A 25,351-nucleotide genomic window follows, 5' to 3' on the forward strand; every position below is an offset into this window, starting at 1 on the left:
CCATGGCAAGACTCCATGAGAACAAGCAACTGGATTCCAATGGGTTAATGATCATCAAGACACTGAGGACAAATTGAGGAGTGTTTCCACAGAGAGGATTTACTTTTTTTTTTTTTTTTTTGGACTATTCTTCAGGAACACATTTTATTAAAGGGTCATTACTGTTATCGAGTTTTTTTTTTCTGCATAGGAATAGTGCCATTTTTAACTCTGGAACACATATTGGCCAATCTCAGGTGCTCAAATAATAATTATTATGGGTGGAATGGTTTATATAGGTCAGGGGGGAAAATGTTGTGCTGAATTAGCTTTAGCTCTGTGAGTGATCCAGATTTATCTAGCCAACCACCTATACATAAAACAGAACTTTTATAACTATATCAAATATGTTTTTGAATTTTGTTTTTGATCAGACAAACATTCTTCATAATTTAGCTGATGAGGTTGGAACAACTAAGAATGTGACAAACAGATTAATGACACATAAGGGGGGAAAAAACACGCTTATTCAACTTTACCCTTCGAGTTCCCTCCAAAGAAAATTATGTCACTTCCTGAAAAAAAACAGGGTAGATATATATAATAATCAGCCAAAACATTAGAACCACTGATGGATGAAGTGAATGATATTTTTTATCTAGTTACAAAATAATGTTCTAGCATTCATATGGACCTGCATTTTGTATAGCCTTTCTAGTCATCCGACCACTCAGGGCGCTTTTTACACTACGAGTCACATTCACCCATTCTCACACACATTCATACACTGGTGGCCAAGGCTACCATTCAAGGTGCCACCTGCTACTCGGTTTTTAAACACACGCACACACGAACAGCCATCGGAAGCAATTTGGGCTTCAGTATCTTCGACACACAGATATTTCGACATGCAGACTGGAGGATCGAACCGCTGATCTTCCAATTGGTGGACGACCCGCTCTACCTCTGAGCCACAGCCGCCCCATATGAATGCCACTTGACATTCTCCCCATCCAAACACAGTTGCAGACCAAGCCCCATACCCCCCTCATGGCAATGGAATTCCCCGCCAGCAAGATAACACACCCTGCCACACCACAAAGAAAATGTTCAGGAATGACCTAAGGAATGTGATGATGAACTCAGGGCATCCAGCTGGCTTCCAAATTTCTGAGATCCCAATCTGATCAAGCATCCGTTGGACGTAGCAGTACCCCGCCTCATAACGGGATATAAAGGCTCCGTCACCGATGCCCCAGTGCCAGACACCACAGGACACCCCTGTGTCCATGCCTTGACAGGTCATATCCAAGTCAGATCCAAGGAGGCCCCACTGTGAATCAGGGGTACCTCTGGGGTACTGACACATCCCACGAATGCTAGATCAGATTGGGGGCTCATGTTCCTCGGGTCATTCCTGAGCAGTTTTTACAGTGTAGCATGGTGCATTGTCACTGCCATCGGGATGTTCTGTTGCCATGAGGGGGGGGTACTTGGTCTGCAATGGTGTTTGAGTGTCAGGTGGTATCCACATGAATGCCAGGACCAAAGATTTCCCTGCAAAACACTGAATTGTAACAAGATGATCAGTGTTTTGCACTTCATCTGCCAGTGGTTTATATAAAGTCATTACTCTGTGTTTGTGTGACAAAGTAGATATTAAACCATTTGCAGTGTTGGGGAGTAACTAGTTACATGTGATTAAATTCCAAAATGCTGGCGATTACAAAGGGGTTACATCTGAATATATTCTTTTCACTTAATAATTTATATGTAGAATATCACATTCATTTTGTTGCTTTGCATCTTTTCACCATGCAGGAATCCCTTTTTTTTTTTGGCAGAGCCTATTTCTGGATATTTTTCAGCAGTTTAACACATCTGTTAGAAAAGTAACCAAAAAGTTTTAACAGGGTAACCAGTAATCTTTCACCTAATACATTTCAAAAGTAACATCTCCAACACTGGCCATTTGTTATAAATATCTGACACATTTTAAAGAAAGTAAGAGGACATAAACTATGCGGGAATAAATGTTGCTACATATCAGAAATGACCCTAATAATAATCTGAGCATTCCAAACTGGTGATGTACAACCAATAACAATAATAAAACTCATGCTACAAAGATTTAATGATTCACAAGCTCTATTCAATAATACACAAAGGAATTTGGATCTCAAACACATGATACAAAGTATAAATAAACACCTGCTGAGCGGCCGAGCAAGGCCCTAAAAACAGCCACGAATACCTGAGAATCATGTAACACACTATTCTGGGGCACAATGACATCCTGGGATCGACATTCGACTTGTGTTGTAACACGGTATGAAGGATAGTAACACGTCTCTGTGAACTCTCTGACCCTGAGTTTAGTCCCGTCAGGACAGGAGGCCATTATGCTGACTCCATAGGGAAAACCTCAGGCCACTGGGATGGGTCGAGGAAGATGGTGCAGACTCCGCTGTAGAACCAAAGTCTTGGCAGGAAGCTCTCCACCTCCCAGGTGTTGGCGGCTCGGTTGTAAACCTCCACCTCCACCCCGTAGTCCCCCTCCATCCCTTTCCAATGGCCTCCAGTGACATACAGCTTCCCGCCCAGTGTCACCAGGCCGCCATTCTCGTGGAGCATGTGGAGAAGCTGGACCTGAGGAGAGGGGAAAGTCAACACACAGCTGAAGGCAAAATAACAGGAGAATAAAACTGATCTTTTTTTTGCTTTAATCCTCTGAAATTAGCATCGATACTGAGGACTGTCTAAGTCTACCTTCTGCCACATGTTTGCCTCTGGATCGTAAGAGTAGACTTTCTTAGTGTTGTCGGCAACCAGATATATGATGCCATCCACACAGACGGAACGAGGAGAGGACAAATACTTAGGGATGAAGGGCGAACATATACTGATCCAGCTGTCTGTAAAAAGAAAACAAACATGTAAAAACATATGATTTAGAAAAATAAAGAATATCTACACTGAATTGAATATTGTGTTTGGATAGTTGGGACTTCTGTTAATAGCTTTATAACAAAATGTACTATGAATTAAGGGTGGGCGATATGGAATAAAATCACTATCTCGATATCTTTACCTGGAATTTCAATGTAAGATATATATCGATATTTTCCATAATGAATAAATTAATTTAAATAAGTAATGATTACTTGAACTATCAAAGCCCATTAAAGGACTGGTGTTAGAAATGATACATGTGTACAGTACATCAGACACTGCTTCTACCACTGTCAACGTTTCTCTGTTCTTGTTCCTTACATGAATAAACACATAATAAAAAAAAATACAATAATACTGCTAATAATAAAACATTTTTTAAATTGTCATTATTTAATTTAGAGTTGGGTTAAAAAAAAAAAAAAGAGCTGACCCCTTGGAGACATGAGGTTAGCGTAAATCATCCTTACCTATAACAGGATTGTAACACTGCATAGTCAGTGCATTGTACTTGACGGCACACGAGCCAATCACATAGAGCCTCCCGTGACACGCCGTGGCGGTGAAGTTAGTCACGTATTTCAAGGCCGGGCACGTCAGTGCCCAGGTGTCGGTGTAAGGGTCGTAATGCTCGACTTCAACACGATCTGACGTTGTGCCTAAAGGAGGAAATGTAAGTAAAATGAGTGATGAGATCGAATCCCAAAGGAACAGTTCACCCCAAAATCAAAAACATATACATTTCCTCTTGCCTGTAGAGCTATTTATTCCTCTAATTTGTCTTGGTGTGAGTTGCTGGGTATTGGAGATATCGGCCGTAGAGATGTCTGCCTTCTGTTCAATATAACGGAACTAGATGGCACTTGGCTTGTGGTGCTCAAAATGCCAGAGACTGAAAATATGTATTTTTGATTTTGGGGTTAACTGTCCCTTTAAAGATGTGTGATGGAGAAGCCCAAACGCTCATCTAAAATACTGCCCTGTTCCTCGAACTTGGCCATCACTGAAACTATTCAACCACAAAGAAGAAAGCAAATTCTTACAAACTATCAGCACAGGTCAGCGATTGAGGGCAGATGCGCTACTCGTCAAAGTTTTCCATTGCACTGCAGGTTTAAGGCACCACATGCAGGACTATGTTTATTTTATTACCTCCAATGACGTAAATCTCCCCGTTGAGAGTTGCTGACGTGTGGTTAGTCCGAGGCCGGAGCATGGGTGCCACGGTAACCCACCTCCCCTCTCTTGTGATGTACTTCCAGGTCTCTGTGGTCGACCAGGTGTTGGTATTCGAACCTCGCGAGCCCCCTGTCAGACAGACAAGAGCACTTTGTCAAAAGTGTCAATGTTTTACATTCCTCACAAGATCGGTGCTCAAAACTGTTCATCGTTTTTTATTTTTGCCCCTCAAGTTTCTGTGTTGCGTGCAGTTCACTCACCTGTGACGTATACATCATTGTTCAAGGAGACCATGGCGTAACCCCACTTGTTAGGGTTGGGGAAGTTAGGGAGCTCATGCCATTGTTCTGCAGAGTAGAAGAAAAGGGAGGTCATGTTTGAGCACCATGCAGAGGGAAAGCGAAGTTTTCACACAGATATATATTAAATGAAGATCAGCTCATGTCTTTCCTCGGCAATCCACGCTTCTGTCTCCTCCAGACTTGATGACTACAAAACACTTTATCCTGGCATCAGCAGGCAAAACATCCAAGGACTCGACTTTAACTCATACTAAGAGAAGCGACCACATCACACCGATGATTGTGTCTTAGCTGTGTTTCCCCCTGAACTATGAAACAGCGTCACCCTCCCTATCAGATCTGCCCCTTCCACTGACTCGTCTAAGTCCAGGCTCAAAACCTACTTTTATTCATTAGCGTTTGAGTCCCCCTGATGTGGCTTTTTCTGATGTGTGCCTGTGTGTGTTGTGTCTCTGAAGATATAAGCTGTGTACCTGACAGCTGTGTTTGTGTCTTAGCGTCTTATTCCTTTCGTACAGCACTTCAGTCAACGTGAGTTGTTTTTAAATGTGCTCTCCAAATGAATTTGAGTTGAGTTGAGTTGAGCTATATCTGTGATCTGCTAAGTCCCTATAAGCCTGGTTGGTGCCTGAGATCCTCAAGCGTGGAGGATCCAAAATCTCAACCTGTCACTTTAGATGACAGAGCTTTCACTGTGCAGGCCCCTCATTTGTGGAACCCATGAAGACACACTCAGGGACCTCATTTACATCGCCTTTTAAAGACCCAGTGTGGAGGATTTAAGGGGATATATTGGCAGAAATGGAATATACTATAATTAGTATATTTTCTTAAGTTTGCAATGACCTGAAAATAAAAATAGTTGTGTTTTTGTTTCCTTCGAATGAGCCGTTTATATCTACACAGGGAGCAGGTATTCGTTCATGGAGATCGCCATGTTGCACTGACGTGTTTCTAGAATGGACCAGCCCAGAAAGGGCCAATGGCGTTTTTGCATTTTTGCGTTAGCCACCACAGTAAAAAGCCCAACTGCATGAGCAATGCTGGCGTTCGTGAAACTGCTTTATTCAGTGTTTCTGGCAGTTTAAATCACCTGGTTCAATTGTTTTTGAAAGGGGGAACATTTGTGGATAATTCAGCCTTCACTTCCTGAACATCTGGATCTTGTGTTATCAGAGTAAAAAGGTGACTTCACATTAGCATGTATTGAACTAGCCACCCACAACGACATGCCAAACTGTGTCAGAAATACATAGATTTGTAACGTGAAACTGCATTATCCAGTGTTTTTACCAGTTTCAATCACCTGGTCTGTTTGTTTTGGAGAGGACGAGACCTCTGTGAATAATACGGCTCACAATAAAAACCTCCTGAACATCTGGATCAGAAAAAAGTAAGCACAAATTACCTTACGAGAGGAAAGTGGTGAGCACACAACAGTACGTTGTGGGCAAGCCGCCTGTGTCTGAGATGCCAAACAGTGTCGGAGATGCACTGATTTTTAGCGTGAAACTGTTTTATTGAGTGTTTTAGTGGTTCTAATAGCCTGGTTCATTTGTTTTGGAAAGGAAGAGACGTCTGTGGATACTGCGGCCCCCCCAAAAATAAAACTGCTGAACAATGAACACTCAAAGAATTCTGGTCGGGAGAAGTTTAAGCTGGATGCAATCAGCAATCACTGTTAGATGCCACCAAATCCCCCTTAATCTGACACACTTTACCTTAAAAACTCAGTTCAAACTCAGTCGTAAACACAGTGTGCACATGACAGATGTATACCAGAAAATTAGGCAAAGACGCACAAATGTCCTCATTGAAAAAGTCAAAGTTAGGTCAAGACAGTTAAAGAACACGTAACTTTTCTGGCACAGCCCTCACCATTGTGGTTACAGTTGTCATGCCTGAATGTAAAACCAGAAATCTTAAAATTAAATGCAGCAATCTTTTTGTTAACATCCCATATGAAAATCAGAACACGGATGCCTTCTTCCAGCTCTGCACAATAAAACGCTCGTTTGAGGAACTGAGAAGACAATCCAATTCTGTCACATCCAGGCCGCATTCCCGCAAAGCTGTTTTTCTGTCAACACTACATTTAACGACCTGCAGCACATCTGCCAAACTGTTTTCAGGAACACGACAAACATTTCACAACAAATTTTTGTCCTGAAATGGATTCTGAACTTAAACAAACTTGACATTTTGAAATGTGCAAAAAAAAAAAAAAAGATTGTTTGTACTTGTCTTTGTGTTGTAGAAGGCAAAGTTCCTGGGCAGCAGTCGCTGCAGTCGTGGGTCTCTGTCCTCTTCATCGGAGTCGTCTTCATCATCTGAGTCATCCAGTGAACGTCCTCCCATCACCAGCAGCACCTCTTGCAGGTTTGGTTGTGGACTCTGAGAGTTGAGTCTGTCCGTCTGTTCTGGTGCCAAATCCAGCTTCTAGAGGAATAAAAGTCATGAGTGTTTTGAAAAATCTGCTCAGATTGTGCAAACAAAGATAAGAGATGGAGGAAGTGTGAACTCACTAACCTCTCTGTGTATTTTGTCCACAGTCTCTCTGCAGCTGGGAGAGGCCTGCACCAGGCTGTCCTTCAGCAGGGTGTCAGCCAGGTAGTCCAGGCTGAGTAGATGGAGACGGGATAAGGTGAGGATTTCAGGGAGGTGGCAGAGCCGAGAGTCCTTGTGGTGCCTGACCCATTTCAGGATGGCCTCTACGCGGGTGCACTCTGTCCGGATTTGTAGTCCTTCGTCGGACAGGCAGGCGACCAATCTCTCCTTTCCCAGCAGTAGGAACTCCTCACCTTGCTGCACAGCCTCAAAGTTCTCCAAGAGGAAGGCCCACGCTTTGGCCATCACCTCAGGGCACCCATGGATTGCCCCAAACTCCAGTATTCCCAGGCAGTTGGTCGCATCGATCTGGTGCTGAAGGTATCGGCTGCACACGGCTCTCACCGTCTGGAACTGCAGCTGGCTGGAGGTGCAGATCAGCCCCTCCACATTGCTCTGGTTGATGGTCAGTTTGCCTGTGTATGCAAAGTCCAGCAAGCAGCTGAGTATATCAGGATCAACGTCATGAAGCTCCACACGTGCAGCTATGCTCTCCACAAAGTCCCCTGAGAACATGGAGCGGAAGTACGCGCTGCAGAGGGCCAACACGCCGCGGTGACAGGGGAAGTCCCGGCCGCCCGCACTTAATGTTACATCCACCAGTTTGGGGTGAGAGCAGAGGGAGCGCAGGCCCTCCAGGATGCTCTGAGGGTGGGAGGACAGGCAGAAGTCCAGGTCATCCACATTGCGCACCATGGTCAACAAAGTAGGTCAAATCGTCCTTTGGCAGGGAAAACGTGAGTTTAAAGCTTACCTGCAAGTGTAGAACAAAATACATTAAGACATATCTAAACAATGTTTGTTTTTCAGAAAACATTAGCAATAACTTTACTAAGAAGTTAATAATCTTATCTCAAAATTATTTCCCACATAAACTTTTACATGACTTTTCAAGGACCCTTGATATTTTTATTTTTTTTTCCCTACTTGCTCGGGGTTTGTCAAACATCTCAGATACCAACTCCATTCAGACATGATGTCAGTGAGCTGATGTACAGGAAGTGAGAACCCAGATAGACAATTACGAAACATATGTTTCGCAAACAAAACTTCACACATTGATACATATTAAAGCTATGTTAAATCGACAGCTACAGATAATATATCTGCTGTTATGTTACATCCCAAGACTTTTTCAGGCCTGGAAAAATCTAATTGTGAAATTGCTGTGCTGTATTTAAAATTGTGCAGCCCTGATAACAGGATTGCGTCATACAGAGAAACTACACCTTCAAGAAAAGCTGGTGTAACAGGAACAGTTTGTTATTTATTACTTTAAAAACATTGTATGACAATTATTTTGTTTTTATACTGAATGATAAAATGTGTTTTTGTAATTTTGAGTCTAAAGTTTAGAGCTTAGTTAGATCAGTGGTTCTCAACCAGGGGTGCAGGGACCCCCAGGGGCCCTTCAGCGAACTCCCGGGAGTCCCCAGAAAAATGGGGAATATTGTTTTTCACTATCTAATTCAATATAGAGGTGAGCCCAGTGTGAGTGAGAGTCATATGGGTGACTGTTCTGATCAGGTTTCACAGCGTCCACGGTCATCTCCTCAAATGTAATTGACAATTATAGAATTCTGGTCTTAATCATTCTGGTTTTCAGTCATATCTAACAACCAAAACCTTTTCAGATGGAGGTCCTCGAGGCAAAATCTTATCAAACAGGGGTCCATGACCTAGTGTGTATCAATTCAGGGGTTCTCAACACAAAACAATGTTGAGAACCAGTGAGTTAGAAAACAGTTTCTCCTCTGTGACCTAAATAAAATAAAAAGTGCCTTGTTTTCTTAAGTGTTGCATCACTGTGTTGTTACAAGGACTACAAAGTACTTCTGGCTCGTGATTTGTACGATATACTGTAACAGCATGACTCTAATCTCCTCTGAAGCCAACAATAAATTACATTTCCTGTCATCAAACATTGTAAAATTAAATAAGAAACCAACAACAAACTCACCACAGGAGCAGAGCATGGAAACAATGGCTCATCCTTCCAGTAAAAAAGCTGTTTGCAGCTGAGCGGCTGGTTAGATCAACATGGAGTGGGCAGCATGGCGAAAAGCTTTTGCCAAGTCATTGGGACAGGCTGCCTGTCTTTCAGTTATTTATAGGACTGAGAGTGACGCTGGGCTGAAGTCAGATTCCAAACAACAAGTATGGAGCCCACAGCTGCTGTTACAGGCACATATTATTCCCAACAGGCCTGAGAGTGAGCAGATGAGGTAACTGACGTAACACCAACTTTTTTTGTATGTCACAACAATTGATCAATAATAGCTGCCACTATGCAGGGCAAAGTGCTGGGTGTCTATGTAGATGTTAAAGGTCCAGTTCACCCCCAAACTAAAAATACATATTTTTCCTTTTACCTGTGGTGCTATTTATCAGTCTAGATTGTTTTGGTGTGAGTTGCCGAGTGTTGGAGATATCTACTCTAGAGATGTCTGCCTTCTCTCAATTATAATGGAATTAGATCGCTGGTTCCCAACTGATGGGTCATGGTCCAAAAGCGGGTCGCAGGTCCATTCTGAATGGACGCAAGCGACTTGCAAACATGTCAAGTTTGTAAAAAACACACTTCATTTTTAAGTACAGTAAGTTTCTGGCACAAAGCTTTTATTTTGAAGTGCCGTTTCCTGCTGTAGAGTGAGTGACTAGCAGACAGCTGCTTGACAGAGACAGCAGACTAGTCTGAACACATGGCCAAACGCAAGTATGACATTGAATGTGTAACACTGTGTGGACCTTGAACTAACGACTAAGGAGAAACCTGGACCCCGTGGCCGGACCAGTTGGGAGCCACTGCAGTAGGTGTCACTCAGCTTGTGGTGCTCAAAGCGACACAAATCATACATTTGAACTCAAACTCAGCAGCAATGTCTCTTTCTAGAAATCATTAACCGGCTACTCAAAATAATCCACAAACTTTGTTTTTGAGCAGTTTCACGTAGGAACTTTTTTCTTTCTATCAAACTACACCCACCAATCATATCACTGCGCAGAAGGAAGTGTACATCTACTGCTAGCCCACCTAGCATCACCGAGCTAGCTAATGTTACAGCTGAGCTGAGGAGGACACCATAAATGTTTACCTACAGTATGAGCCTCTCGTCCATGAGTAGATGCATGCTTCCTTTTGTGCAGTGATATGGTTGGCGAGTGTAGTTTCATAGAAAGTATGGGTGCTGGAAGGTGCGATAGTGGGAGCTAATCAATAGTGTAAACAGGCTGAGAAAGACCAGGAAGTTGCCAGGACAGGAGGAGTTTTGGAGCTGCTTTTTAGGGGGGCAAAGCCATCGGGACAGAGTTTTATGACAGATTATGATGGAGCAGACAACGAGCAATTGTAACGTTATGATTTCCCCAGGAGCTGTAAGTGACTTCGGTGAGCAGACAACTGGATGTACACATGCAGTCCAGGGAGAATTTGTGTCTGAGGCGAGGGAGCACACATCCATTGGACTCCTGGCTGATGTAAGTACATCTGAGCAGTTTTCCTGTAGCTCCTGTAAGTGTGCAGGTTGCACATTTACACAGTGTAGCAACCCTTAGCCAAAATATGTTCCTGCTCCCAAGGAAATAGTTCGTACAAGAAACTGCTCACAACAAGGTCTGTGGATTATCTTGAGAAACCAGGTCATGATTTCTGGAAAGAAACATTGCTGTTGAGTTTTTCAAATGTGTTCTTTTGGCACCACAAGCCGAGTGTCATTTAGTTCCATTGTAATAGAGAGAAGGCAGACATCTCTCCAGCCGATATCTCCAATACTCAGCTACACACACCAAAACAATCTAGACTGATAAAGAGCACTACAGGTAATAGGATTTTGATTTTGCGGTGAAATGTTCCTTTAAGAGATTGCCTTGAAAACATGAGAAATGAAAAGAAGATGTAATGTCAGTGAATCTTATCAGTTAGTTTTTACTCTCAGAAACACACACTAACACTTTAGGCACTCTGGCTTTTGTTATAGGGCTGGGTATGGTTCAAATTCTATCGCCAATTCGATACTTAAGTTCTAATAGCTGTACCAAAAATATCTACAAAATATTGCTATGTAGAAACATAAAAATCCTTTTCAAATTTTAGTGAGTTTAATGGTTTAACACAATAAAATACAGTATAAAATTTACAAAACAATCATTCAAATCAAATATGTAAACATGGCTATGAATCTGGCTAAGCATTCTGCACTAGCTTTCACCACAACAATTCAATTCACAACTCAAACAGTATTTAGGTTTGATACCCAGCCCGAATGTAATCTAACTTCAAACAATACAAAAATATCAAAAAGATGACACTACTCAAAATCAAAAATCTCTGCCTCCTTCTCTTTCCAAAAAGCAAAACTACGGTCGATGTATTTACAGATTTCTTCGTTGCTAAAACTGGAGATGTCAGTTCCACTGTGTAGCATCCCCTCATCCGGCGTAGGTGTCTGCACAATTACCTTAGGGACCTGTCTAATCTCTGGGAGGGTATGTTTCACCACCTCTACAGTGCTTTCAGACTGACTCACAGTGTTTCCAAAGAACTTCACTTTAATGTCCTCAAAGCCATCCTTCCACTCACGGTTTCCAGTCTCGATGTCTTGTATGACGGCCTTGTGGAAGTCCCTGACCAGCTCCCAGGGGAAGCTCCCCACGTGGTCGAACACCTCGAAGCAGAGCAGGTGTCTCATTTTGCGTTCGTCCACAGGCAGCTCCAACTCCAGGATGTGGAAGTAGCCCAGCATGAAGAGATCCAGGGTCAGGTTGTCGTACTCCACCGACACGCCCTCCAGACGAGGCAGGAACTGCTCCGGGGAGTAGAGGGCTTTCTGCCTGTGGAGCCTGTGGATAACAGCAAAGGGTGACTCATTATATATTAACACAAGGCTGAGACTAAAGACTAGAAGCTTAGCATTTTTCTCTTCCCAATCACCTCAGTGATAATCTGATTTTCTGACCTGCAGACATGCAACAAAGGGCATGACTCGAACCAAGGCTGCTGTGGTACGGACTTGATTTTTTTTGACAAATCAAACTTGCATAATGAGTCATGCAGGTGGAGTTTTGTGCTCTAACATGGATGATAGTAATGATAGATACCTGCGAATCTGTCTGGACGGGACGCTGGAGATCATGCTCCTCCAGTTTCCCAGCATCTTGTTGACAGCACTCCTCTGCTTGAAGAAATGACCCAGAGAGCTGTTCATCATCTTCGACTGGGCGCTCTCCACACTGTTCCTGCGATCTGCCACAGATTTGTCATCGCCCATCCCCGAGCTTCCACTGCTCATCTTCCTCTCTGCTGCATCTTTGCTCTTCAGTGTCACAGTGTAGGCAGACTTCTTCCAGTGGCCTAAGAACAACACGACTATACGCTCCTTCCTGAGGCTGGTGGTCTCTAGGACATCTGTAACGTTTTCATCATAGTCGATGCCAGAGTCACTGTTCTGGTCTGTTTCTGGGGCCGGACTCAAGACTTTAGGCTGTTTGTCTGACTCTGTGGCCTCGAGTTGCGGGGAAGAACTCAACACGTCAGCCTCCTCCGGCTCATCTGACAAAGGTAAGTTCTGTGTCTCAAAATTAGACTTCAGAGTCCTCACAGACACTCCGAACTGATGGATTTCATCCTCTATCCTCTCCCTGCGTCCCCTGGTGGAGTTCTGTCTGTGTGGCGTCTGAGAGAACACAGTGATCAGGTCGGTGTTGGGCATCTTGCAGTAGGGCTGGTCCGTCAGGTTGGTCATGAGCAGAGACATGCTCTTCACGATGCCTGAGATGCGGCCGCACCACACAGGTAGAGGAACCTGACTTGAGAAGTTTCTGAACTGTGTGTTGGCGGTGATGTTCACTATGGGGGCTGGCAGGATGTGCCGGAGCTCCTCAGCCAGACGAGCGAGCTCCAGCTCGTAGCCCTCACAGTTCCTCTGCATGGAGACGTTGGCAATCTGCTGCTCCACATAGATGAGGTCATCCTCAGTCAGCAGCTCACCAGAGGGCCCCAGGATTGCATTGTGGGCTTGGGAGTACCTCCAGCTGACTTTGGCATATCTGTTCCCATTTTCCTGTAAGAGAAGAGGCAACAGCAGGCAGATAAACACACAGGATGTCAGCTTCTTTTTTTTTTACATTTCAAATTACTTAGGCGTGAGAGGGAAAGAGTAATGATACAGTAAAACTGTCGTCCAAACCTCAGATATATGACTTGACGAGCAATGTGTTATGTGTTCAGTGATTTGTTACATGCAATTAAAAGTAAATGATGATGGGATTTCCAAATGTTTTTTTTAGAATTTTCAGTGATGCAGATTTAGAAGCATCACAAAATTAGACCACAGTTTTCGCTTTGCTCTGTGTGGTCTGGTGAGGCTTAATGATCATTTGCTTAGAAGAGGCTGTACAACATATACCTGACTTTTCTAGGGCTGCAAATGATTAATCAATTTTCAAAATGGTTGCCACTGCTGATAGTTGCCATCGATCGACTCAGTGATTAATGACTAATTGTTTTGGCTTTGGAAACCTGAAAACGTTGTCAAAATACACTAAAACTATCCACATAAAATAAGGGGGAAAATGGGCCGTGCTGATGCAGAGACATGCCCTATATCTCTGAAAGGCCTATCTGCATGGGACTAGTATCACCTAGGGACCTCTTGTGATTTGTAATAATTGCAGAAGTTGTCAGAGATCTTGATCCCGTGCAAATCTGCCATGTCTGCAATTTGTCAAGTAAAAATTCCACCGCATCTCACCTACCATTTTTTGTTGTGTTACCTTTTTTTTGATTCTCTTTTTCTGCGTCTGCCCCAGTTGGGAATTACAGAGGCTGCATTGGCAATCATAACTGAAAGTTTTGACAGCATTTTGAGTGCAGTAGGCTCATCGCACTACACAGCATGGAGATCAATTTGCAGAAAAAAAAGTAACTCAAGTCAATCACAAGAGCAAAATCTCAAAAGATGATAAGACAGATAACATGTAACAGTGTGTGGCAGAATCAGTCCTGTTTGTTTAACCCACATTTAAAAGAAAAAAGGTTAACACATACAAAAAGAAAAGAGGTTAACTTTGTAACTTTGGCTTTCTTGATTAAAAAAACCTGTATCTGTTGGACCAAATTTGTAAGATTCAGACGAGGGTATAAATGTAAGTGAATTAATAATGCTCAATTTTCAGAGAGAAGTTACCTTCCTCCTCTGATCCTCCTCATCCAGCAGCCTGGCCTGCAGCTGTCTCACCATGACTTGCCTCTTCCACTCAGCGATGGGACGGCCTCTCTCATCGTGAGTGGGCACCAGGTAGTCGATGTCCGACAGGTTGGCCTCCTCAGTGGGCAGGACCACCATCTTGTTCTGAACAGACACTGCGTTTTAGCAAAAGACAGAAGCTCTTACAAAGGAAGGATGTGCACAGTGAGAAAGCTTACTGCACTTACTGCTTGTCCGGTGAAGACTCCTGATATTCCTGATTGTTTTAAGGATTTAATGGACTTCATGTCACCAAGGAGTTTTCTTTCAGCCAGGAGGTTTGCATCAGGCAACATTACTTTATCAGCAGAGGCAGTTTTTTCACTCCCAGTGGACTTGGATTGATTGAAACCTTTAAGAACTGGAATACAAAAAAAAAAGTCTTTGTATTATTCACACCGATGAACACATAGACATTTTTCTCCAATGAGTGGTGACTTCCAGTAACCAAAAAGTAGTAATAATAAACATTTTTGGTAAAAAGAATGATTAAACTGGGATAAAATATGATTAACAGAAATGTTTTTCTCACCAGATGTTGCGATGTGAACCTCCTCTATCCTGTTGACGGCACTTCTCTCTGGCTGGGTGGGTGTTGATGAAGCAGAAGGTAAAGGAGGTGCAGACGGGGGCTGAGGGTATCTCGCCTGCGGGGACTCCTCACTCTCAGGTTGCTAGTTGGGGAAAAAAGAGACATGGCCTGGTTGCTTTGGGTTATATACAAGGAAAAGGTGAAGAATGGAAAACATGGTGAGAAACTAAATTCAACGTTTACCTTTAAACTATCCATGGGTGTGTTAGTGCTGTAACTGTCCCCGCATGTGTCGCTCAGGCTGCCGTAGTAATCCTCCCTGCTGCACTGTGATAACAAAGCAGGCTTCACCTTCACTTCTTCCTCCACTGGTGTGATTACCTCGATGGGCTTATCTGCACAGGCTTTCTGCAAATGTCACAGAGTCACACTTAATACTGTTGAAGACTTCTGAAGAACAAATAATATCAAATATAGAACTTGGATGGATGGATGGATGGATGTGATGGCGCTGGAATCCCCTGGGTTTGACGGAAGATAAACTTGTGTGTCGTCAGCATAACAGTAATAAGAGATTTTGTGCTGGTAGAAAATGCAGCCTAACGGAAGCAAGTACAGTGCAAATAAAATGGGCCCTAGGATGGAACCTTGAGGTACACCACAAGTGATACGGGCAGATGAGGAGGAGAGGCCACCAATCTTAACAGAAAAAGACCTGTCCAATAAATAGGAGACAAACCACTTCAGGGCAGTTCCCTGGATGCCAACCAGTTCTTGAAGACAGTTTAATAATATACAATAATCAACAGTGTCAAAGGCCACATTGAGGTCTAATAGTATTAAAATGGCACATTTAGCTCCATCTTAAGACAGCAGTAGGTCATTTCACACTTTGAGAAGGGCAGATGAACTAAACTAATGATCAAAACTCTATTCGCACAGGACCTGTATTACCTGGGGATCTCACATGCTTTTGGAATCAGTCCCCTAACCTTTATGTTTCATATGGTGCATTTGCACAGGATAAGCAAATCCCTTCTATTTGACGCACATTTGCACTTTTTTTTTAAAAATTCAATATGGGTTAAACGAACAGAACAGATTCTGCCACACATTGTCACGTCATTCATCTCATCATCTTTCGAGATTTTGCTCCTCTGATAGATTTGAGCTTGTCCTTTCTGCAAATGGGTTTCCATGCTGTGTAGCGAGATGACCCCGCTGCACCCAAAATGCTGTCAAAACATTTAAATTGCAAGTCACAGAGATGCTGGTTTGCACAGGACTAATATCAACCCTTTATGTTTGGCACTATGGGGCCTCCCTAGTGTAGTGGTTAGTACTCGTCTTCCATGCAGAAGGTTCAGGGTTCAAATCCTGCTGGCGTCAACGTCAGCAAAGGCATGTGGTCAAAAGCAGTTCCCACCACCAAATCAAACAGGATCAGATTCCTTAAGGAGGCTTCAGGATAAGAGAGTAACTCTGGACTCTGAGCCAAGTCCTCACGGAGGATGTGTCTCAAGCCAGTTGTAGACAGGAGGTTCCAGACGTAAAAGCGGAAGCATCTTCATGTTTGATGCTGTGGAATTTTTATGGACACGGCAGATTTGCACGGTATTAAGATCACAGACGACCTCTTCAATTATTGCAAATTACCAGAGGTCCCCATGTGATACTAGTCCCGTGCAAATAGGGCTTTAGTATCTCAAAATAATGACTTATTGCACAAATGAGAAACTTCTGCAAAATAATAACTTGTTATTTTGAGATACTAACTCATTATTTTCACATACTGAGCCATTATTTCATTAAAGACTTTTCATTATGATGACTCACAGGATGTTTTGTTTTCCTCACATTGGCAGAAATGGGTTTTCACAGTTTACTGATCCATATCTGTCCTGTCACTGACATCGGATCAAATCACACCATCTGTATTGTTACATTCAGACACCTCAGATAAAGATGTCTGAATGTGACATGACTTTTCTGTTGTGAATTTTCCAGCACCACAGTTAAACAACTTTTGTGAAGGAGAGACTGTTGATATTGATCAAACCTGACATTGTCCAATATGACAGTTAGATTATACCCTCACAGATTTTCCCAACTATGATTTAAACATCTCAACGTCACAAATGCTCCTCCGACTCTTTCTGCATCTATTTTTCAGTAAACTCTAGGTAACAAAAATGTTGTTTGTCTCTTTACATGTGACGTCATACTAGGGCATTAACAGAAAAGTCGATTTGTCGACGTGTCGACGTCAGTGGCACAAGTCGACACCCCCCGGGAGGAGTCGACAAGTCGTGTGTTTTTTCCCTCTCTCTGTGTGTGTGTGCTTGTGTACGGAATGCAATTGCTGCCACACTGATACTTTATCCTTGACTAAAGTGAACATACTCGGGTGCACTATAAGCTGAGCAGACTCCAGTCATTCGGGCTTTCATAGTCGAGCGCACTTCCGTGTTGTACTTTCCTGTAAAAATGTCCGTGAAAAATCCCCACAATGTGAAAAATACATGTGGAGCAGTCACTGGTGCGCGGAGCGGAGTCCGCGCGGCCGTAAAATCTGAGCTTTGCGTGCACAGGGCTTGCGGACGTCCGCTTTGAGTCCGTGCGGACCTCCGCAGAGTCCGTTCCGCGTACGTTCCGCCCGAGTATGATCGGGCCTTGACAGACACACATCACATGTGTGGAGATACTCTACTTTCATTCGCCGTGTCAATGTGATGACGTCATCAAATGACTTGTCGACTCGACTTCGACTTTATTGACAGATAAGTCGACCTGAAAAAAATCAAAGTCGTTAATGCCCTACGTCATACTGACTATGGAGTCAAAGGTTTTGTATCTCTGCATGTTTTCATACAATCACACTGACACACAACAGAAACAGATTTATAGATTCTTTACATTTTGACTGTTTTTTTCTGAACACCATATGTAATCTTACTTCTGGAATAGAACTGTAGTTCTTCTGTGACAGTTCGACATAAATGTAAAAAGAGTCGAGTGACAAAAAGTGACATTTTTGGTTTGTTTTCAGGAGTAAAATACCTGAGGAAGGCTAGATCCCTTTCATGCGTTGTCAAAGACACAATATTTCTCAATGGAGGAAATGTAAGGGCAATAATTTGGTTTTGTACTAGTGATGGGTGGACTGATTGTTTTTACGGTATCAGTTCCTCCGAGTTGATACGTGTGAATTTTTCAAACCTTTCGAGATGTGATACTTTTTGCAAAATATGGTGTGAGATTTGTTTGGATTGTTTTCTACAGGTCTAAAAAAATAATTATTGTAAGAAACAAGCTAATTAAAAGCACTTAATGTCTAGATTGATAGGAACACATCAAAACATTTTAAAGCCTGAGGACATGCACTTTAAAAGACAAAGAGAAAGAAAAAACAAGCGCATGGGATAGTAAGCAACCTTGAATAATTGGCAGCATTTCACACCACTCTAGGGAGGATGTAGGATGTATGGAAACATTTAGATCCCCTTTAATGAACCTGCATTGTCTTAATGCACTCCATGCAGAATGCATATCAAATTCAGCTCTCCAAGGACATTATTAGTAACCAAAACATCAAAGGCAGCCCTAATATGCTGCTGCGTGCTGTTGTGCTTTTTGTCCGTGAGGTGGTCCTTGCCATTTCCTCTCACACGGCACTTTGATGTCCAACAGCACGAAATATGCTGTGACACTGCTCAGGCGGAGGAATCAACTTCCCCGAAGTTGTGCAATCCATAAATAGATAAACAAGGGGGGCTGGGAAAATAGGAAGGGGAGAGCCTGATTCCTTTGTGACCCTTCTCGTAACAGTTCAATGTCCTAAAAGCTATGATGAACCGGTCCGTGTGTGTGCTTAATTAGACCCAGTGGCCAGAGAGCATTTGGTTTTCATCAGCACCCCATCACAATTGCCACGCAGATATATAGATAGCCTAGCCCTGTTTTGGCCTGGATCCACTCTCCCTCTATCAAAGACCACAAAGAGCCCGATCACTACAGATTAGGAGCCAAGAGTTAAGAAACAGCTACTCGGTGCTGTCTCACTGTCGGACATGCAGCAGCAGTAATCTGTGGTCCCTGCGGGTCGAGCCATGAGAGAGTTTAAGCATGTGTATTTAAAAAACATGTCTTGTAATTCTGGAGTCGATCATGAAAACAACCTGCTTCCACATGAAATATTCACGTTCTTGGTGATAAATTGCAACGTGGAATGTATACAGCGGGTGTACATTATACACAGAACACTATAGTGTAAATACATGTCTGCTCACATGTTAAAATACTCTCAGGTTTCCCGCAAGGAGGTAAATGTTTGAGAGGCTAACAAGTGACAGACATGATGTTTTTGCCAACCTTTACAGCTTTTATGCATCCACTGTGATAAACAAGACTAATGGCAATATTTGTCTACATCACACTGAAACATTTTAACAACTACTGGATCAGAAAACTACATCTAGACACAGCACATGGTTCAAAACAAGGAAGAAAAATCATGTTCAATTTGCACAAAATCAACAATGACAACATATTATAATGTCACAAGCCTGGAGTATTAGTCATACCTAACCGTAAGAGGCCACAACTGATCAGAAAGTAGGTCAAACGCTGCCAACACATCTGTCAGCGAGGGCCTCTTTAACAGAAATTGCAAAACTTTCCTTTCGTTTTACAAAACTAAGTACTCAGCCTGTCCAGTCACCTACTTATGAACAAATACTCAATGAAAAATAATGTCACAAAGCACAGGGAGGAGCAAAAACAGGCCAAAGCAGTACAGAGAGTACAACTAAAAGAGAAAATGATCTATAAACCAGCCCCACTGACCTTCAACAATCCTCCCGGTGCACACAGGAACGTCTTCACTTCACAGTGAGACTCCGGAAGCACAGAGTCACGCAGCCAGGTATCCGTGGCGGTCGCTCCGTGTTGAGGATGTGACACTATCGTAAGATCACCAACCACTCGTTTGACACCATCATCAGCATCTCTGCCAGTGGCCAAGGGCCACCAGGTAATAAACAAAAACTCTGATCGGAGAATGCTGTTAATAATTAAGGGAAAGGATAGGGTGGCCGGTAATGTCACTAATGCATGGACAAACCAATGGCCATGTTGTGGCACGAAGGGAGGTATCAGCGGAAGACTTGTCAAAGCAGCTGGAAAAGAGACATTTTATCCATGCGCGTTCAGGTGCTTTTTCCACTTGGAACAATTGAACGGAGGAACTAATTCATCAGGGTTTTTTTGTGGGGGTGGCTGTAAAATCAACCTGAGATGATCAGTAAACTGTGACAGTGGAAACACAATGTGATACCATAAGCTTAGATAGATGGGTTTGACTTGATGTGGAAACGCCGACAACAAATAACAAAGTGCCAAGGAAAATGGCGCCTACATTTTCCAAACACTAATTCACCAATTTCCTGATAAAAACATATGTATTTCAGTATTCTTGCTGGCTGCAACTACCAATTATTGCCACAATTAATCAGTGATTCTCTTGATTAATTATTAGTCTCTAAAATGTCAAAAAAAAAAGTGTAAAAAATGCCAATCACAATTTCCTAAAGCCCAGGTTGACTTATTAAAATCGGTTGTTTTGCCAGACCAAAATTTCCAAAGATATCTGGTTAAATATCGTACAAGACAATGACAAAAAAAGCAGCTTATATCCACACCTGAGGCAGGAGGAGCTAAGTTTTTTAAGATTATTTTTTGGCCCTTTTGCCCTCATTAGATGGGACACTTTGAGCATGAAGGAGGGAGGGAAAGGGGATGATATGCAGCAAAGGGCCACAGGCTGGAACCTGGCATGCAGCCACTGCGTGTGCCCGCTTTACCCACTGAGCCACCAGGTGCCCCGTCAAGCTTTTTTTGAGGGTGGCCGTAAAAACAAACTGAGATGATCGGCCATCACAATTCCCAAAGCCCAAGTTGACAAATTAATATTGGTTGTTTCGTCCAACCGACATTTTACAACTCAAATATATTTGCTTTGAAGTGGAAATAGACCTTTTTTTTTGCTTTAACTTGTCATTATGAAATAAATGTTGATTGCATAATATGCTGACTGTAGAAAAATAACACAACTGATGTTTAGTTTGGCTCCCTATGAGCCTTGCTTTCACCGTTCAACTCTGTCTACCAACAGGTAGGATGAAGACTCGATTGATGGGGCAAAAGAGTGTGTCAACTAGGGCTGCAACGATTAGTCAACTAATCGATGACTAATCGACTATTAAAATAATCGGTGACTATTGTCGACTAATCGGTTTGAGTCATTTTTCATAGAAAGGAACTACAAAAGTGCCCCAAAATACTCTTACTGCAGCTTCTTATGTTCAAATATTGGCAGCTTTACACACTCTCCCATGACGGTGAACTAAAACCCTTTGGCGTGAGTATGAAACAAGACATTAGATGACATAATTTTGGGGTTTGGGAGGGACAGACCGACATTTTTCAACATTTTAACAAATTTTTCGATAAAATGATTAGTCGACTAATCGAAGAAATAATCGACAGATTAGTCGACGATGAAAATAATCGTTAGTTGCAGCGCTACAGTCAACCATTGAAGTTGGTACTTAGAAACAGTGCGCACAACTCAAAATTTCAAGATAATGTCGGGTGCACAGTTGCGATCAAGGTTAAACAAACATAACAAAACAACGGCACTCACTAATCCATATTCTTTTCTATTTTAATTGTGGACAGAAGATGGATTAGTGAGTGCCGTTGTTTTGTTATGTTTGTTTAACCATTGAAATTCCCATGGCCCATTCATGTCAAAAAATGGTAAGCAGCCCAGAAAAAGACAGTAAAAGTATATACTGATATTGTTTCATATCAATTGCAGACAAATTAAATTTTAATCAAAACAAAACTGTATCGTCGTGATAGACATATAATACTGTATCATGATAAAGCGTTATCGGTACAGTTGCTGTACACAGTCACCAAGGAGTATCGGTTTAAGTTGTTTACAGCTCCTACTCCCAGTAATGGAACTGGCAGACGTTGAAGCCACCGAAGTAACTGTGGAAAACAAAATGTGTCCCATGTTGTTGGTAGTTGCCAGGATCTGAGGAAAACAGAAAGAGATCCGGTTGTCTTTGTGACAACAGCAGCAACAATGACACCAATACTTGAAAATCCTGGAAGGAGCTATGACCTGGGAATTTTTGGGCATTTCAACTTAAACCAGACACTTATATTTAATGGTCTTTAAGACCTTTTCGAGATATTTTGTAAACCAAATTTAAGACTAATTTTTGGACAAGTCATGTTTATCTTATTAAAGCATTGCAGATAAGTACAAAGGTAAGTAGTGTACATGTAGTTCCGTGCAGAGGTAGGTTTTATGTACTAGTATGATTATCAGAGTGAGTTAGATTAATCTACATTTTGCCAACAGCTGAGGGCAAGTATGAAGTAACAGTAACAGACAGTTTGAGGTTCAGTAATAGGTTTAAATATTTGTGACATCAGAAATGTGGACTTTCACACAGAAGAGCTTTACTTGTTAGACTAAAAATACAATGAATAATTGGATAAGGAGTGTCGGTAGAGTAGTGGCTAGTGCCGGCGCCCCATATACAGAGGTGTTGCCTCGCTGCAGTGCTTGTGGGTTCGACTCCAGCTCGCGACCATTTGCTGCATGTCATCCCCCCACTCTCTCTCACTCCCCCATTTCATTCTCTCCTGTCAATTAAAGGCAAAAGCATGAAAAAATAAAATAATTGGATAAATAAAATTAGATTGTGACCTCACAAATTCAAATTTAAGACTATTTAATGACTTTTAAGGTCTAACATTTCTAAAACTTAAGGCAATTTAAGACGTTTAAGAACCTGCAGACAACCTGTCCACAGCTATTGTTGGATTTTAACACCTTGGCATTACATACTTTAAAGTTGAATCTGCAGAGAGTGTTACAGGGCGTTTGGGGATAGGATGTAGATTTTACAGTTCTGTAAATATCTCAACCATCTGTGATACACATGCAACTGTGATGCAGCCAAGCTCTGTGAGATTCAGACAGGTCAAGAGACCTGATGTGAAAGAGGATGGAGGACTTCGGAAGAAGCGTTTCGTCAGATAATTTTATTTCTGACAAAATCAGGAACACAATGAGTTTATCAGATGAAGTGTTGATTAGATATTTTACCAAGAAATTAAACAAAAGCCATTAAAGAATGTGTTTTGTTTCTAAATGCAGAAGACGAGTAGATCCTGACGAAATCACAGTGATGAATTAGACCACAAAGTGTTTCCTTTTCCCAACTATTCTAAAAATACCATTCTGAAACAGCCGTATCTCTGCGGCCCGATCGCTGTGAATGGAGAGCAAAAGCCACAAATGTGTGTGAAGTAAACCTCACGCCACACACTGTTTATTTGATTGCAGCTGTTCCTGAGATGCGAGATGAGGAAGAGCAGTTGACAGCGCTGAACGAGTCTGACCTCGTTGTGAGAGATCCAAACATGCAGAGAGGCCAAACACACAGCTCTCCCCGGTCAACGTCCCAATCCATTTAGGTCGCTGCTCGGAAATGAGATTATCTGACTGACACTTTAGAACCGATGAAACCCGTGATCCAAGCAGCACTTTACAAAACTAACACACCACCAGAAATGTAATTAAAGCTTGTGCAGCTCATCTCTGGCACGGGAGGTTTCAAAGCATTACACAGTCTGCTCTGCAAATATCATGATGATTTAAATCAATTAACTACTATTTCAGGTTCTCTATCAGATCATCCCTTTGTTCACATCAGTCTGTCTGTCCAAGACACCTGATACATCTTTCTGTCTGCTACCAACATTACACAGTATCCAGAGGTGACAATCATAGCACTTCCAAGTCCCTGGAAAAAAAAACATGACACACAATCAAACGTGTGTTTGAAGCCAGTGACATCCTGCTCTCCCAGTCCACAGAGGGATAGAGTTGCCTGTTCCAGGCATCAGAATGGTGAAAACGCTGAAACTTAAGCTTGTGGATCTCATAACGGGCTCAGCCCCTGGGCCCTCCACCTGAGCCGCTGGAGAGGGGTAACTGATAGGCCCTTAGCTGGCGGCGGCTCCGGGTGCGTTCGACGTCGCTGCGGCCCCTGCGCTAATTAGCTCTCCATTGTTGCTGGGAGGATTATTTCTGAAGGGGAGCTCAGCAGCCACGCCTCAACGGCTCCCTATCATCATCCTCTTTATGTATGAGTGCTGCTCTTCTCTGCTGACTTATTAATGGCATCTATCGGGCCCGACAGCTTTCATTACTCTGTGTACGTCGCTGTGTTGTCTGCACCATAGGCGGTAAGTGAAGTGTGATGGGGAGAAACAAGGACAGGCTGCAGGTGGACAGCTGTGAGGCTTTAAGGTTCAACAAATCTGCTGACAGAGTGGTCCCCATAGGCTCTTTGAGTTAAGAGTATAATCTGTTCTCTATTTAAATCAACTCCACAAGTCCAATTTTAAGTGTCAGTACCAACTGTAATCCTCCAAACCTCACTGTTATGTAGCTATTCAAAAGAAAAACAAATAAAGCAAGATGCTGCACACAGTAAACTGGTTCATTTGAGTTGAAGCAGGGCAGTTTTAACCACAATGACCCCTGACTTCAGCAGGCAACACAAGCACAAACAATGTGTTAACACTAAAATATTCATCATCAGTCACATTAAGGAGTGTCGTGCTTTCTGTGCAAAACAAAAGAGTCTAATCTCAGAGAGTCCTCAGTGGCAAAATGAGAACCAAGAGTCTCCTCCAGCACTCACGGCACCATCGCCTGTAATGCCTTATTAAACATGAAAGCCCTCATCCTCCACTTTCTTAGACCTCTTAAACTGAGAGCAATCAGGCTGAGTGGAAGACAACAGCGCCGGAGAAGGACAGGCTTGACCAGCATGAAATGCAAATTGAGAAAATGATTCACCAAGGTTCCGAGATCCTCCAGATGTTTGCTGTTGACCGGGAATTAGCTTTGATTTTCCTGCCAGAATAAACAGCTGGGCAGTGCGGACACAGAGAGAGAGGACACAGAGCAGGAAAATGTGTAAGATCAGGAAAAATACTGTCGGTGAGAGACAGACAGCTTACATTTTTCTCCATGGCACAGAGATATCTGGCACATTCGTGGTGTCCATTGTACTCTGCCAGGTCTGCAGCAGTGAATCCATCAATGTCTTGGTCTGAAGGCTTTGCTTGATAGGCCAACAAGATTTTACAGCACTGGAAGAGGGAGCAGGACAGTGTAACAGACCAAGATACCAAGAAAATATTGTTTCATTCATTCTGTTTAGTTTATTTAGACAAGACAAAAACAACAAGAGCAAACTGCTGTCTAACCTCCAGCTCTCCATTCTCTGCAGCATCATGAAGCGGGGTCCCTCCCCAGTAATCCTTGATGACCTTTGAACCCATATGAAGCAGCCTCTCCAAGATACAATAGTGCCCTCTGCTGGCGGCAAAGTGCAGAGCAGTCGCTCCTTCTCTGTCCTGGCAGGACAGGCTGACATCAGTGTGGCTCACCTGTT

The 25,351-nt window shown here is 42.7% G+C and overlaps 2 protein-coding genes and 1 long non-coding RNA gene across 5 annotated transcripts in view; 1 reads left to right on the forward strand and 2 right to left on the reverse strand.

The window, feature by feature from the left end:
• Nucleotides 1-2,094: 2,094 nt before the first annotated feature.
• On the reverse strand, nt 2,095-9,235 carry klhl30 (kelch-like family member 30). The gene is made up of 8 exons (XM_050055618.1): nt 8,980-9,235; nt 6,942-7,773; nt 6,653-6,851; nt 4,371-4,457; nt 4,084-4,239; nt 3,402-3,590; nt 2,749-2,894; nt 2,095-2,628 (listed from the first exon to the last, which is right to left on the reverse strand). The coding sequence occupies exons 2-8, from the start codon at nt 7,713-7,715 to the stop codon at nt 2,380-2,382; spliced, it is 1,800 nt and encodes a 599-aa protein (XP_049911575.1). The 5' UTR covers nt 7,716-7,773; nt 8,980-9,235; the 3' UTR covers nt 2,095-2,379.
• A 299-nt stretch (nt 9,236-9,534) lies between these two features.
• Nucleotides 9,535-25,311, forward strand: LOC126396814 (uncharacterized). Its single transcript, XR_007570599.1, has 3 exons — nt 9,535-9,829; nt 10,390-10,496; nt 25,187-25,311. It is a non-coding gene; the product is annotated as an uncharacterized LOC126396814 (long non-coding RNA).
• Nucleotides 10,939-25,351, reverse strand: part of LOC126396812 (selenocysteine lyase-like) — a 29,470-nt gene continuing 15,057 nt past the window's right edge. Inside the window, exons 5-12 of one of the 3 annotated variants that reach the window (XM_050055135.1) lie at nt 25,164-25,346; nt 24,915-25,046; nt 15,039-15,203; nt 14,796-14,937; nt 14,452-14,624; nt 14,204-14,368; nt 12,117-13,078; nt 10,939-11,858 (exon numbers count right to left, since the gene is read on the reverse strand). In XM_050055135.1, the coding sequence (XP_049911092.1) occupies nt 11,327-11,858; nt 12,117-13,078; nt 14,204-14,368; nt 14,452-14,624; nt 14,796-14,937; nt 15,039-15,203; nt 24,915-25,046; nt 25,164-25,346 (2,454 nt within the window). In that variant the 3' untranslated portion in view covers nt 10,939-11,326. Of the gene's footprint in view, nt 11,859-12,116; nt 13,079-14,203; nt 14,380-14,451; nt 14,625-14,795; nt 14,938-15,038; nt 15,204-19,640; nt 19,811-24,914; nt 25,047-25,163; nt 25,347-25,351 lie in introns of those variants that run through there. The other 2 variants (XM_050055136.1, XM_050055137.1) reach the window with 2 other exon arrangements.

This window comes from Epinephelus moara, chromosome 10, assembly GCF_006386435.1.
Source record: "Epinephelus moara isolate mb chromosome 10, YSFRI_EMoa_1.0, whole genome shotgun sequence".
Taxonomy (NCBI): Eukaryota; Metazoa; Chordata; class Actinopteri; order Perciformes; family Serranidae; genus Epinephelus; species Epinephelus moara.

Bases quoted from the DNA above. Each gene is read 5' to 3' on its own strand.
- klhl30 (XM_050055618.1), bottom strand. From the start codon at position 7,715: ATGGTGCGCAATGTGGATGACCTGGACTTCTGCCTGTCCTCCCACCCT. The intron at 4,240-4,370 runs GTGAGTGAACTG...TCTGTCTGACAG, and splicing joins CAATGATGTATACGTCACAG to GGGGCTCGCGAGGTTCGAAT. The intron at 2,629-2,748 runs GTAGACTTAGAC...CCCTCTCCTCAG, and splicing joins AGGCAAACATGTGGCAGAAG to GTCCAGCTTCTCCACATGCT.